The 15756-nt window shown below is 39.9% G+C and overlaps 1 protein-coding gene across 3 annotated transcripts in view; it reads right to left on the reverse strand.

Annotated features, from left to right (window-relative positions):
• Positions 1-1021: 1021 nt before the first annotated feature.
• AKAP12 (A-kinase anchoring protein 12) overlaps positions 1022-15756 on the reverse strand; it is a 30555-nt gene continuing 15820 nt past the window's right edge. For all 3 annotated transcript variants that reach the window (XM_051801645.1, XM_051801646.1, XM_051801647.1), the window contains 3 exons: positions 6419-10170; positions 3756-5659; positions 1022-3222 (listed from right to left, as the gene is read on the reverse strand). In XM_051801645.1, coding sequence (XP_051657605.1) covers positions 3758-5659; positions 6419-10170 — 5654 coding nt within the window. In that variant the 3' untranslated portion in view covers positions 1022-3222; positions 3756-3757. The remainder of the gene's footprint in view (positions 3223-3755; positions 5660-6418; positions 10171-15756) is intronic.

Consider the following 15756-nt stretch of genomic DNA (forward strand, 5'->3'; position numbering starts at 1 on the left):
TGGATTTCGCATCTTAGCTGAGATAGGAAGGAACAAACTATTACAAAATTAATTCAGGTGTGAATCTATGCAAGTCTTCTGAGATACAAATGCTGCCAATCATTCTCAGCCACAGAACATACAGAACTGGAAAAACTTCATGTCTGAAGTCCAAGGTCTGTGAACATGAATAACCAGCACGTCCAGATTTTTGGTGCCATGAGGCTAAGCAGAAGAGGGGAAGCTTAGAAGATACCAGTTATGGGTCCAAAATCCTTACTCTACTAATCTGTGAAAAACTTTCTGTGGACATTTATGTTGTTACTTTGTTGGAGTTTTTTTATACTTTAGTCGCACCAGCAAGGCATATGATTTCATAATCTGGCTCACTGAATAATGTTACCTATCTTGCATTTAATGGAAGGTCTTTTTACTCTTCAGTCAATTCTTAAGTACCTTATTACTTCTTCTGAAGGATGCACATTTTATAGAAATTTAGAGCCAAATTGTAATTTAATTCTGTAATTAGTTCCTTTAATTCCAATCAAAAGCTGAATGTCGGTCAACAACAAATTAATTGTCAGGAACAAATCTAACTTTCTGAAGACGAAGCAACCATCAGAAAATAATTTAAACTAAGAAAGCTAAAAAAAAACACACCACATACACAGGTTAGAACAAATTTGCAGTTGCATTTTATTTATTCAATGAAAATCTACCTTAAAAACACAAATTCAAATTTGGAAACCCCATACATTGGATTAGAGAAAGTTTCAAGCTTTTAAGCACAAGCCAGAAGTCACAGTCTCAAAGGAGAATTTCAGAGGCCAAAGCAATACGCTGGTACAAAGTAGTATCTTTTCGTGGAGGCATGCTCCTTGCACCACTAGCGTGGTTTTGGGTGTGGTAGTTCTTTTAGCTGTTGGTTATAAGAAGCTTTTGTGTTTGTTAGGTTTGTTGCATTGCTTACCAAAGGCCCTGGATTAATGGAGAAAACAGGCAAGTTAAAGCCCTTGCCTGCCCAATTACTACCAACAGACAATTTACATTGTGGTAAAGCTAGCTTTATTTAAATGAGGTTCAGACAAGAATTAACTTTACATATTATTAACAGCTTTGGAGCTACAAACGTAAGAATCGGGATTACACAGGTCATGCTATTGTTATTTTGTTTTACCTGCTGCAGTTATTGCAATATGGCTTAAGGTACGTAGGTATACAATTTGTACAAATTCAGCCAAGTTTGCACTTGTGAAGTGTTATTAAGAGCATCATTACCTTGCAAGCCAACGTGTGGAAATCAACCGAGGTTTTTGGAATTGCCCAAAGCTAAGGGGGAAAGCTGCCGCTAGTGATGGACAGAGATAGACTGGATTGTTTGAAACCACATTGTTTGGCTTTAAATATTTATATAATTTGCTCTGAGGTAAGGAAAAATCACACCAGTGCAATCAGTCACATTGCTTGCTGGACGTGCAGCCTTGAGGAGAGGCAAGGACCTGCCGTAACAAGAGCATTTGTACGCTAAAAGCTGATTTTAAAATAAATTACTATACAGGTATGATAGTGAGCATTGTTCAACTTGGTGGGCATTGGTTTCACAACGTGCGACCTGTAACCTTCACTTTAGAGATCAGGGTTGAAAGTACAGACTTGTACCCATTGTTTGATTTTAATGTAAACAAAGGAGAGGACCAACTGACAGACATCCCAGGACACTCGGGCTTGGGCCTTCTAACCATCCTTCTATCACCCTGTTCATTCTGGTCTACAGCTGCTGTCAGTCCAATCCGCCTTATGTGATTGGACTGACAACCAAAAGATCTCATCAGCTTTTTGCAACTGAAGGCAGAACTCATCACCAAGCCGTTACCCTCCTTCCTACTCCTGCCCCAGAAAAGACAGAATTGATAGGAGTGGGGAGGATCTCTGAAAACGCTGGGCGGGAAAGCAGTTCAGGTGGGGGTTGGGAGGAGGCAGTTTGTATGCAGGAAAGATGTTGGACAGTGCAGGTATGGGAAAGACTTGGGGTTGGATGGGGCAATGACCAGAAATTAGCAGACGCTGGAATGAGAGAGGTGAGATACAAAGGCTGTAGTACAGGAACAAGGTGACAGCAAAATGGTAAGTCTGGGGGGTTCTCAGAAACCAGGGAGGACAGCAGGTAGAAGTGATCGATGGATCTGACACAGGTCAGGGCTCTCCTTTTGTCTTTAGAAACATCATAGTTCTACATTAAAATCAGAACTGGGTTTAGGATATATATATAAATATTCAAAGCGAGACAGCCAAATTTTTGAGAGATTTTACAAGGGGATAAACCTGGAACAATAAATAGGAAACGACATGTTATCAATTTCCGCTCCAATAGTATCAATTTCCTCTCCGGGCTACTCTACAAAATTCATTTAAGGGTACACCTAAATAGTACATAAGTATTATAGCTCTACATTAAAATCAGAACTGGGTTTAAGACATACATATAAATATTCAATACATTACAGTCCAGTCCTGAGACCTGAAGTCTGAAACAACAGAAGAAGGGTTTTTCTCAATCTCCTTTCAAGCTACACTGTAGAAATAATTTCTGACTAAATAAGGTCTACACAAATACAACTGAAGGATGGACAGAGATACCTGAACGGGACTGAAAGGCAGCAAACTTGAGCATCTTGCTCAACAATTTGTGCGTGATCCAGTTCCTGCTGTCTGACAGACACATCTGCTACTCAGCCAGAAGTCTCATGTGTTCTCATCAGTGAGCCCTCCTCCTTCCCCCCCACACAAGCTGAACAGCATCTACAGCCACTTATAGGTCAGATCAAGGCAGCTATGGAAGATGTGGGGGGTAAGGGAGACTGCAGAAAGAAGGGAGGGGGATTCAGGGATGAGTGAAGGGATTCAAGGAGATGGGACAGACAGGACACACTTTAAAGTGAGGGGATAGTAATAACCGTGGTACAAATTCTAGTGGTCTGCCCATTCACTCAGTGGTGCAACTCCAGCCTACATGGATTATTTTGGGCAGAGACAAATGACCTTTGGATGGGACACGGGTGTGGATATAGCCAACATTAAAGGCATTGTTTTTCCATAGAAATGACAAGGTGAGGTCTTCAAAAGAACAGATGCTAACATCCAAGAATAAAGGGTAGTGAATAAAGCTCCTGGTTCTGTCGCAGGATTGTCAGTTGTTCTCTAGGACTGGCATTTCTCCAAATGCCACATGGATGCTTAGCATATCTGAAAGAAAGACAACGATAAAAAAGCTTTAGTAATAACAACTTGCTCTCTCAAGAACATCTTATTTTCCCACACAGTTCTCAAAGATAGGATAAAGGTCTCGTTACTTAGCAAAGCAAGTGCAGTATATATCCTTGGAAGAGGCTATACCTATCATTTCTGATTCAGATTTCACTGAAGTGCAAAAAGCTTTGTACATGAGGCACTCCAGGTTTACCACGGAAGGCAACACTCATATCTTTTAGGATTTTAAAAAGAGTTTTGTTAGAGAAGCATGTTTGTGGATTAAATCCCGTATATTAAACATGTCATATGACATGTTTCCTATCTAGGAAAACTGGAAAGTAAATTTTCTACCTCCCAGAAATACTATGCTCAACTACATGCCAAGTCAAAGGCCACTGAAGTGAGAGTAGCCCTTCAGCAGAATTAAAAGAAACAAAAAACACCCCCACCACATTGGAGAGAAGTTATGGAGACACAACGAACTATCTGGAAAAAGAAATAAATTACTGGCTAAAAATGCTACTTACGTTCAAGGCGTCACAGCCACTGAGTTCTGACTTTGTCTATCACAGGATGTTCCTTCTTGGCAACTATCATCCTCCCACATCTGTGTTTTCCCATCTTCCACTGACAGGTGATATTGTTGTTCTTCACTTTCTCTGCGTGTCTGCTGGCCTGTATGTTGGTCTGAGATTTCCATTATGTGCCCAACTTCTTTTTCTCTTAATTTTGGTGGATGTATGTCTAGGGGGTCTTTGGTTGAATCTTCTGAAGTACTTTCTTCTAGTGTTGATTTCTTAAGTATCGCACTTCCCCTTGGAATGTCTTCAGGGCTAGTCAAAACTGTTAAGGAATTCTGACTCTGTCCATCTTTCAGAATCTCAGAAGTTAAAAGCATGTCTTTTGTTTTTTCTACAGTTGCATGAATTTCTGCAGGCTCTGTTAAGGTAGCAGATTTCACTATTCCTGGTTGCTGGAGCTCTTGTTCTTTACTCCGTATCTCTTCCTCTTTTACTGGAAGTTTTTGATCTACCTGCATACTTCCCAGAAGTTCATGCCTATTTGTATCCGATGGGCTTTTCCCTATGGACTTAATGCTCTGCTCTGACTCAAAGGCAGCCAACTCTTCTGTTTCTGCAAGTTTGTGAACAGCCGACTCGATGGCACTCAATACAATTTTCGTACTCTGGGACTCTATAATCACGGACTGGACAACATGCTTCTCAAATTCTGGGTGGCTGCGAGGCAGACTGTGACTGAAAGGAATGCCATTTTGTTTGGGCTGCCCTGTGCTCTGGGGCCTCTCTTGCTCCTCTGATATTCCATTCACAGAAGCACAAGTTACTCCAGGCTCAGGTGCCTCTGCACTGTCAAGCCCTGCAGTCCCACAGCCTGAATAGTCTACAGTAGTAACTGGGACCTCTTCAGAAGCCATTTGCTCCGGTGTGGTTGCCAATGGTTGTACAGTTCTGGCTGTCATGTCTGTGGGTGTCACAGTTTCTGTCATGACATGCTGTCCAACTGCTGCAGCTGCTGCAGGCACAGGTGTTTTCAGAGTCTCTAAACTTTTGGCCTGTGGGAAGGCTGAGTCAGAGCCTCCCTCTTGCACAGTTAAAACCTCTTGCTGGACAGAAGTTGAACATTCATCATCTCTTACAGCTCCCTGCTTTCCATGTTCAGATACTTCTTTGGCTTTTTCTGTGAGTTGCTCATTTTTGTTATCTTCTTTCTGGAAGCCTTGACAGTTCAAGGTTTCTACAAATTCTTGTTTTTTTCCCAGAGTCTCTTCTTCAGCCAAGCTGCTGGGTGTTTCACATTTCTTAGGACTTACATCAGTAATGACAGCGCTTCCATTTTCAACAATATCTGGGCATGTTGATGCTAAATTAGATACAGTGTCTGCTTTAATCGGTGTGGGAGCCTCAGCAACAGTGGTAGGGCTCTCCAAGCATTTTTCAGATTTGAGAATAGCATCTTCTATTTTGTCACCTTTGGTTTCATCCCTCTGGGAGGAGGTTTCAGTTGTTTTCTCCCTGCATTGTGGCTCTAGGATAGGCACAGAATCTTTTGCTGCAATGTCCCTGTCAGTCCCATTGCTCACACTCTGCTCAGCACCTGCAGCTGATTCTGAGTCAAGTGTTTTTGAAGGAAAGTCAGAGGGTTTTACCTTGTTCTGCAGTGGAACCTCAGGAACTGTGACTTCTGTGCTTTTTACTCCGATGAGCACAGCATCATCTTCCTCTTCTTCTCTTAGAGTAGGTGCCCTGCTAACTCCCTTAGTACAAACTTGCTCTTCTAAGTCAGGAATTTCATCTTGTTTTTCAGGTTTAACAGGGACCACAGTGAGGGTTTTTCCCTCTCCTTCAAGCTGCACAGGCTCTTCAGCTTCAAGTCCCAAGGAAGAGGTTTCATCCCCTGTTTTGTCCAGCACCTGTGGAGAATTGCAACAAATCTGTGAAAACAGTTACAAGCAAGGAGTGACCAGCAATGTTCTGGGTGAAAAAGCACAAGAAGCACCCAAAAGGACAAGAGTTATGGGAAGAGCATCTCAGGATGACACTGAGATCAGTGGTTCACCAAGATCCCAGCTTGTGTTCAGTTTCTGAGAACAGCTCATTAATCAAAGGGCAGCCTGAAGCAAGGGACAGCCAGCAGCACCTGACACAAAGACTAAGCCAGGAAGATGGTGGGGAAGTAGGGAAGAAGGTAGGAATGCATCAGGCAAATAACTGCAGTATTTAAAGCTGGAGATAGTGGTGTCATTTTATGTCCTCCCTTTGCAGGGGTACCTCAGCTACAACTACATTTCTGCTTACAACTGAAGATACCACCATGTATGGTGTTGTATGGATCACATCTGTATCTCAGCTGTTCATCTTCAGTCACTCTGTGCTGTACAGAAGTGCCATATAATGGCAATCATTTCAGCACCTTCAGATCCATACACACAATCTCCCATTTCATTTCTGTAGGCATCGCATCCACCCCACCCTGCACACAAGCTTCAATGGCTGCTGCTTCTGGAGATCTGTGCGTGTGTCTCACTGGAAATGAACTTCGGTTGTGTCAGGCTGCACAAGGAAGGTCCTTGACAGTAATATGCCCATAACCTGGTTCTAAATTAGGTAAAATATCTAACACTTGCTGATTTTTTTGACAAATCAACCTTTGGGTTCTATGTAATACTTACTGCAGTCTGTACTTCTGGAGCATATTCATCTCTTGTCTCATCTACTGTCAACTCTGTTACGGGCAGTTTCTCTTGTTCTGAAGGTCCCTGCTTTGCAAAGAGCTCTTCCTCGGGAGTTACAGCTTTGATGCTGTGAAACTCTCTGTCTTGTGATGAAGGTTCCTCTACTGTCCTCTGCACTTCATGTACTTCTTCATGGCCTTCTACAACTGCTTCTTCACATTCCTGACACTGGCTTTCATCTCTCAATATATCCACATTTTCATATTTTTCTGTGCTTTCTTCCACTTCAGCATCTATTTCACTTTTCTCTGAACCTTCATGTAAAACACTCTCTTCAACTCTGTTTTGGCCCTGAATGCTCCCAGCACTCTGCTGGGGCTGGAAGTTCTCGTGTTCTCCTTTTTCCAAGCACTGTTCAAGCAAAACAGTTTCCTGGCCTACAACATTCCCATCTTTGGCATCATCTTTTACTTCTGACTCAAGTCCCTGTACTGTTGTAATTACAGTTTCTGTCATGGTTCTCGCACTAACCAGTTGTGTTACATCTGCTGACTTTACTCTTTCAGCAACTTCGTGAAGAACTTTTTGCGTCTGTTTGTCTAATTCTTTCAAATTTTGTTCAGTGGCCTCTACTTCTTGTACAGGTGTAGCTTCCTCTGTAGTATCTGGGGTTTCCAACAACTGTGAAACAGCAGAAACCATCTCAGTTGTCTCCTCGGCAAGGGACACTTCCATTGTTTCTTCAGCACAGGAAGCTTCTGCTGTGTCCAGAGCTGTCACTGCTTCTGAGGTTAGCTCCAGCTCACTCGCTGTGGTGTCATCACCTACATCCTTTCTCATCTCTGGCACTGCCTTAGCAGCTACCACTGCATCTTCCACAATAACATCCAATTCAGCTGTTTTCAGAGCTTCTTTCTCTTCCTCTTCTCTTGCCTGCTCAATGCACTCTGTCAGAGCAGCAGATATCCAAGATGGTGATCTTTCCTCAATGCTGGTTACTGCCCTTTCTCCTTCCACAACGGTAACAGCAACTGCATGTACTAGTCCTTCATATCCTTGCTCAATTCTTAGGGTCTCCTCTAATTTTTCTGCTCCTTCTTCCTCTGAGGTTCGTTCTTTCATTGCTTCAGCAACTTTCGCTTGTTGGGCCTCAATTTTCTCCTGCTCTGCTGCTTCATATTCGGATAAAGGAACAACAGCTGGAATATCAGAATCTTCTTCAGCTGTTTCTGTCATGTCTTCTCTTGCTTGTTTAAGATGAGTTGGTTCTGGCTTTCCGTCTGACTTCTTCTTCCTACGTCCAGGCATCAGTTTTCTAAATGGAACCCATGATTCATCTTTTCCAGGCTCACCATCCGATGTTGAATGGTCGAGGCTAGATCCCACAACAGAGTCTTCAGTTCTGTCTTCCATTCTGGTTTTGGATCTCCTTCTTGGAGTGACTAACCTCTTAAATGATTCCCATGTTGAAATACCTTCACTTTCAGATGGGCTTCCAGCTTGTTCTGGGGAAGAATTGCCTTGTCCTTGATCGCTCTCCTGAGAGCTAGTAAGAATTGCATCTGTTGCTGTTTCTTTGCTCTGTCCAGACTCTTCTACTTTTTGACTTTCTTCATCAGATGATGATGATTTCCTGGCTCTTTTCTTGGAAGAACCTACACATATAAAAGCTTCCCAGGACACAGAAGTGTCAACCTTTCTTTTGGGTTCTTCTGTAGTTTTCTCTGGTTTCTGGTCAATCCCATTTTCTTTTATTTCTCCCTGATTTTCATCAACAAGGTTTTCAGTTGCAGACACTGAAACACTCTTTGTCTTATCAATTTCTTCTTCTTTATCACTTTCAGAAGGTCTTCTGACACGTTTCTTGGGAGTCACCATCTTTTTGAATGATGCCCAGGGTGTAACACTTTCTCTTTTTCGCTCCACATCTGGAACTGTAGCATCTTCATTTTCAGTGACCTGCATTCCATCTGTAGATTTTTCTAAAGAAGGAATTTCATTCATCTCCTCAGGAGAAGAAGCAGAACTCTCCCCCTTTTGTTCGTCTGGGCTATCTGGGGAATCTGATAAGTGCTGAACTGGTTCGCCCTGTTCCCCTAACTTAGATTCTTCTCTTTTGCCTTTTTGCTTCTTTCCAGAGAGTTTTTTTAATCCAGTACCTGTAAAAAGTTTCTTTAAAGGGCTGCCTTGTAGTTTAGTCTTTTCTTGAGAAGACAGGACTTCAGCTTCATTTGTGATACCTTCCAGAGGCCTTTTTCCAGCTGCATCTTCAGAATTCACGGTTATTTCATCTGGTTTGTCAGTATCAGTCATAACTATGCCAGTTTTTCCCTGTAGCCCTTCCTCAATGGGGTTGACTGACCGTTGACCATCCTTTGTGTCAACTGAATGTTCAGAAGTAGAAAAGGATTTTGATCCAGGAGCACTCGAAGCATGTTCTTTGCTTTCTTTCTTCTCTGTGGTTCTATCCAGAGCTTCTCTTTGTGTGATGTCTTCTGCTTTAGGCGACATCTTCAATTCTGCTTCCTCTATTTTTTCATCTAATGTCTCTTTCCCAAGTGGAGCAGGTTTATCTCTTTCTCTTTCTTCAGACTTTTTAAGCTGTTCACTAGAAATTTCAATTGTTTCAAATTTCTCTTCAGATGATATTTCAGTTCTGTCATCTGTTTCACACTTCTCCACGGACTCCAGTTTTTCTCCCACAGGTAGGACTTCTGAGGATGTTTTCAATTCTCCATTCACACTGTCAGTGACAAGAGACACCACTGACTTTGTTTTTAGTGTTTTCTCTGTCACCTCACCTTCTTTCCCTCCTTCTTCAGTTTTCTCTTCCTTTTTATCAAGATCTTCTGAGACTTCCACCAGTTTCCTTTCTTGATCATCTTCATCTTTTTTCTCCTCTGCACTTTCTTTTACAGCTGCTGCCGCTAGATTCTTTTTTTGTCCCTGCTCATCTAGCTCTTCCTCCCCACTTTCTTCTACTCCTATGGCTGCCACAGTCTTTTCTGACTCCTGCTTTTCACCTTCAGTTTGCTCCTTCTCATGTGCTTCAATAGTTACTGCTGTCACATTCCTCTCTTCATCTTGCTTCTCAAACTCAGATTTCTCCTCCTTTTCAATGGTTTCAGTTGTTAATGTTGTCCCCTCTTTTTCTTGCTCCTCTTCTTTCATAGGAGACTGTTGTTCATCTTCTTTAGGTTTCCTAAAACTCTTCTTTTTTCTAAATCCAGTCCATCCTTGAGTAAATAGTTTTCTTAATGGTGACGCAGTATCAGCAGTTAAGGCAACTGACTGAGAACAAATCTCATTTGCTTCTGGTATTTTAGGAGATTCGTCTTCTGTTTTTTCATTTTTCAGTGCATCTTTGGTGGTGTCTTCTGCAGAGAGTGCATCCTCGGGCACTGCTGTTTCTTCTGAGTTGATTCCCTTTTGATCATCATCTCCTTCAGGGACCTGTGTTTCTTTCTTTACAGTAAGTAGTTGAACTGGTTCTGATTTTCCTGTCTTTTCCTTCTTCACTGTGAATCTGAAGCCAACAAATTTAAAAACCTTTTTAAAACCCAGATCATAAGACTGTGGCTCAGACACATGTTCTTCTGTGTCTTCTTCCAAAGCTGGCAACTGCTTAATTGAATGAGCATCCTCCTTCTCAGCATCTACACTGTCCTTGGTGCTTGAGTGAGATGGATTTGTCTCCATAGGTTCAGTGTCTTCCTTCAAAGTTACATTGGAATGTTCTGTTTGTCCAACTGTTTAAACAACAAAACCAAAAAAAATCCAGTTAATTTTCTTCTCAATTTAATGTTATATTACACCTTTATGTAATTTTTCATTTTTATTAATTTCATAAACATAATTGGTCTATTATCAGTGTGCCTCTTCTCTGTGCTACTAGTACATTTCTAAGGACTAGTTTTTGTTCTATGATTACTATAATTACTTTCATTCTTCATATCATTGTAGCATTCTTTCCAAAGGTGCAAATGAACCTTTCAAGCTTATATTCTCTTCTTCTCTTACTTGATTTTGCAGCTCTTTTCGTGTGGTTGGTTTGGTAGGCTGTTTTTTTTTACCGTAAGGCGAACTTATGCAGAAAAAAAATTTATTTCTATCATATCATTACTCATAGACTATACAGAACAATATATGTAATTATTCCTGAAGCAAAGCTCAGTAACAACTTCCATGCAGACAGACACCTCTGAGGAAAAAGGAAAAACAACAACAACAAAAAACCCAAACAAATAACCTCCCCAACAACAACAAAGTAAAACTCCACAAAAAAACAAATCAAAACAAAAAACAAACCACAAAAAACCCCACCCAAAAAAGCCTGCTGACCTAAAATGATGACAAGAAAAGAAAGCTCATTTTATAGCTCTGTCCCAAAAGAAAAGCAAGATGTGAAAACACCCATGGAAAATTACCTGTTTTTCTGAAAACTTGTAACCTCCACAAAACACTTACATTACAATATATTGTTTTAAAGATCATGAATCTTGGAATATTCCCATACATTACATCACCACTATGGCCAGACAAACCTCATCTACAGCAATTACACATTGCTTAAAATTCATGAGGTTGTTACTATGCAAGAAGGTAAAATCCTCTACTGCTCACAGGTCTGTGCTTGCATTATCTCCTTCTTGGGCACAGTTTTGAGTTTTTCCTTCAGGTCACTGGCAACCACTCTCTCAGTCTTGCTGGGACAATTTAAGTATTATTGCTCTCTCCGGCCATGAGCTACCCAACTTCACAGACTGGCATGTAAATTAAATCTATGGCACATTCAAGACACCAAAAGATTCTTGGGCTTGGATGCTGCCAGGATTTCAGTTTAATATTGTTCTTAACCCTTGATTTTGTGCAACAGTTGAAAGTACAAGGCCATGAGGGAACGTATGCTTCCCTCTGATCAAACTTCTTTGAGTGCCAGGATGAAAAAATAAAATTATAAAAAATATTCAATGTTAAACAGCAACATCCCAGGAGAAGGCATGGTGCCTTTCTTTTAAGCTGTACATGTTCTACTTCAACATCCAAATGCAGAAAGAGACAGCTTTCAAACGTATGTGCATCATCAAACTCCCCAAAGTGTTTTAGTTTTTATTTGAACCACCTTTAAGTTGCCTCTAACTCCGCAGTTCATCCTGTTTTGCTGGACCACCTGATCTCCAGAGATCCCTCACAGCCTAGATGATGATTCTGCTTGGCTGTGTCGTCTCTAGGAAGGGCTGCTGCTTCAGAAATGCACAGACAGTGCGGTCTCAGTAAGACTGAAATGTTAACTACATAATAAGTAAAACAAAATCTACAAGGATACTGGCTTCTAATAGCTGTGTAGAGGGCAAACTATGTTTCGCTATCAGCAGCCTACTAGTTGGTGTTTCTCAGTCAACATAAGCAAGTCTTCTTGGTTTTCCCTTTATCTAACAGTTTTACCTCAATTATTAACTCCTAATTAATTTTAAAGCCTGACCTCTGCTAACAGCCTAACTCCCTGAACATTTGAACATTTTAAAATGGAGATGTTTGAACTGAGTCATTTGTGAGGGAGAAGGGTAGGAAGAAATAGACATTTTTCTGAAGAAGCCAGGATTTTTACTCCATTGGTAATATTACTCTTGCAAACACCAGAACACCCCACAAACAAAACTAACTCTTATCAATCAAACATTATATAGTCCTGTGCTGAGACTATACATGGAAAAGCTGAGGAACTGCTTTTGCACTTGTGTTCATTTATTCCTATGTCCAGAGATAACGTCCTTGTCATTTCCATAAAATTCTGTACTTTAACATAAAATTTTAAAGGCTTAATGGGAATTCAAAGTTAGAGGCACTTCTTCAAAGACTCACATATTTTATAATTATTTAGTAACAGGTACTTTAATACATTCTTCAGTTTGTTTACACTAAAAATGATTTTTCTGGTTGAACCAGCTATGAAATTAAACACTGATCATTTAACATTAAGATGGCAAATGCAATCATTAAAATAGAGAATATAGAGTCTAGAGACTAAATGATAAGCTTGCAAAACTATTGAATCAGGCTGACAGCAACGAGGTCTTCCTTGCAAGTCCAGCAGACATGCTGCCTCGCAAAACTTCACTAAGCACAATGCAAAAGGAAATACTAACAAAACTATCAACTGACTGAACACTTTTTAATACCAGTTTGACAAGCTGGAACTATGCTACACACATCACACTTCCCCACAAAAAGCTATTAACCTGTCCAGAACATATTTCACCCCAAAGGTAACATTCTGGTGCCAGCTGTTGAGCGACTTGCTGTTGTTGCAGCCAGTCTCTACTTTGACTCCTTCTTTCACATTTTAAATCCCTGGAAGAGTCTTTTAAACTGAATTTCCAATGCCCTTCCTCAGAATTTGAGGAGAGATATACAATTCAAGAAATTTGCCTGCATGTTGTGAGGAGGCTGCAGTGTCATGCGACGAGGCTCCAGTGCCACATATATCCAAGTTGTACTTTCACAACCTATACCCCAAAGAGCATTTTTATATTCAGTGCGGCACAACAGAAACACAAGACCAGAGAAGTCAACTGTACACCCTGAACTTTATATTTAACAGTTGGATTCTTTAATGATGTTTTTATAAATGACACTGCGGTGCCCAAACATTGTCAGTGCACTTCTGAATGCAAAGCAAACCACAAGTAGTTTGGAAAGGTTTGGAAGTTGTTTACACAAAGTATTGTTGGTCAGAGTACTGTAGCATGTCACTACCACAGGTATTCTGGCAGGACAACTAGCACTTTCTGAATTAATTCAGTGAATTTGAAAGCACCTTTAAGAAATACCAGAGAGGCTCATCACAGTAGCTACTGGAAAAGAAACCAACAAAAAAAATAGTGAAGTACTGATATGAATACAATTTCTTTAGGTCTTTCCTGAGCAGGCTGTACTTCACCAACTACGTGATATTCAAGGAATAGAATACAATAAAAATATATCCCGAGGCAATGATAAAGATTGAGATGGTATCATAAAATCGATACACTTTGCTATTTAAATCCACTGTGGCTAAGAACCAACACTGAAATTCTATTTTAACTACTTACATGCCAGTTAACCTTTCAAACATTTTTAATTGAATCAAGGTGCTCCTTCTGTTTTAATAACTGCAAGTGTTCTGTTTTATTCTGAAAGAAACATATGAAACTGACAGTCTTAGGGCCTCAAAGGTGCTTGATTTCACAATTTCATAGGTACTTAGCCTATGGTAAGAATTTATTTCGGTTTTATTAGAGGCATGCTGATCAGATGTTGGAAAATCAGTATTTTCAGAATGACTGAATTCCTGTCTGATTCGATTAAAAATGAAATTAATAAATAACACCTTTGTTTTAGTAGGCTGATAGACACTGTTGGCAATGCAACCTAACTGCTCCCACCATCTCATCTCTCTCCAAAAGTGAAAATGTGTTTCTCCCCTGGTAGCTGCCAAACAGTTAAAAAAAAGCACTCTGACCGCAAGAGTTAAATCCACAGCACTTCATGTGCTCACAGTCAACCATGTCAACATCTGGAGCTGGTTGACTTTTCCCCCTAAGGATTTGCAGCACAGCGCTCGATTTTTTCCATGAATTCTCTACATTCTCAATCTCTCAGATGGATGTGACACACACCCAGCGCCCACCTCACAAACTCCACTGGCCATTGGAAGGCTCTAGAGGACTTTGAGCTGTTTTCATTTATTCAGCATTTAAGTATTTAGGGCCAAACTGTGCTTTCAGTCACATACATAATACTCTCAGTAGGTTTGCATGAGCAAAAACAAATGCTGAAACCATAAGGCTGAAGGGATATTTTACAATCATTTGCCTCTATTCTATCTAGATTTGCTATGAATACAACTTGTAAAAAAACCAACCAAGCACACAAAAAAAACCCCAGCTACTGCTCTAAAACTCACATGACACAAACAGAAGGCATTTTAAAAAAAGTTTGAACCAAGTATCCACGATATACCAAACTTGTATTTGTCAAATGCAGTTTTCACTGCACAATTCTAATTATTATTAGAAATATTTAAGGACAAAGTCAAGATAAAGACAAGTAATTAAAATCAAAACACAGTTTTGAAATTACAATATCTGTGAAAAATCTGTCCTGAACAGATTTATTTAGAATAAAGTAGATATTTGGAATTATTAGTGAAATTGAATACTTTAGCATTAAAAAAACCCAAGCAAACACAAACCAAAACAACAGCAAAACCCCAATCTGTGCTTTTAGGTTTTTGTCGCAGAGTGTAAGAGTTGGGCATTACACCACAAATTCCGATTCTTTTAACCACAAGTTTCAGAAGGTTGGGTTTAATAAATCAAACAAACACACTATTCATTTTGCAGTAACAAAGTAATACAGAAATATGCCCAGGTGTTACCCTTCTAGCCATTTTAAATTTTTTTTTAACTACGCGGTTTAAGGTCTGTGACATTGCTGCTTCTTAACAACATATTTCACAAATTCTTCCTTCTTTTTCCTACTACACACCATATTTGGTTCTGCTTTAATGTACTAATAGCCCTTCAATGGGAAGCACATACTACACTTCCTTCCCCATTCTATTCACTCAATTATTTCTAAGGACTGACTTGCCATGTTAATTGCAGGGAGGGAGTTCTTTCAGAATAATTAAATAATGAGGGCGGATTAACAGAGATTTTTCTGCACTAAATCTCACAGTGCATACATGCAATTCATGAACCTTCCAACCATGTTGCTATTCGAAAGCTTTTGAAACAAGTACCATTAAGTTCAGTCCTCAGTCTCTGGTACTTGGGTGACAACTGAAGAATTTCACACAGTTTTGTGTCCATTTTTTAAAAAAGGAATAAGCCACAGAATACCTATAATTTTTAATGGCTTAGAACTCCTTCAGAAAGCAAAAGCAATGTCCCTAGAAAAACACCTCACAGAACAGTAACTTAAAAAAAAGTACAATCAATTCTGCTATGATGATATAACATTCCTCACAAATCTTTACTTTTACAAAATTTTACTTTAGCTGTACTTGTCTGCTCCACCTCAGAGCTTCAAATTCCAAATTTGAGACCAGCTTCTCAAATTCCAGCAAGGAAAGTTACGTATTTCATTTATTTGAGATTTTAAGATATTTCTTTTTTTCATTTCAATGTTTTAAGAAACATCATTAAAAATCAGAAAACATAAGGTTCTTCTAAAACTGTTCTGTTTGATTATTTTTAAACCAGGAGAGTCATTAGCTATGGCTTAGATATATAGTTACTGCTGTTAAAAATTCTTCATTAAATGAACTCACAACAATAAACTGCTCTCAG

This window comes from Manacus candei, unplaced genomic scaffold (genome assembly GCF_025592945.1).
Source record: "Manacus candei isolate 608988 ecotype Guabito, Panama unplaced genomic scaffold, ASM2559294v1 h1tg000052l, whole genome shotgun sequence".
Classification (NCBI taxonomy): domain Eukaryota; kingdom Metazoa; phylum Chordata; class Aves; order Passeriformes; family Pipridae; genus Manacus; species Manacus candei.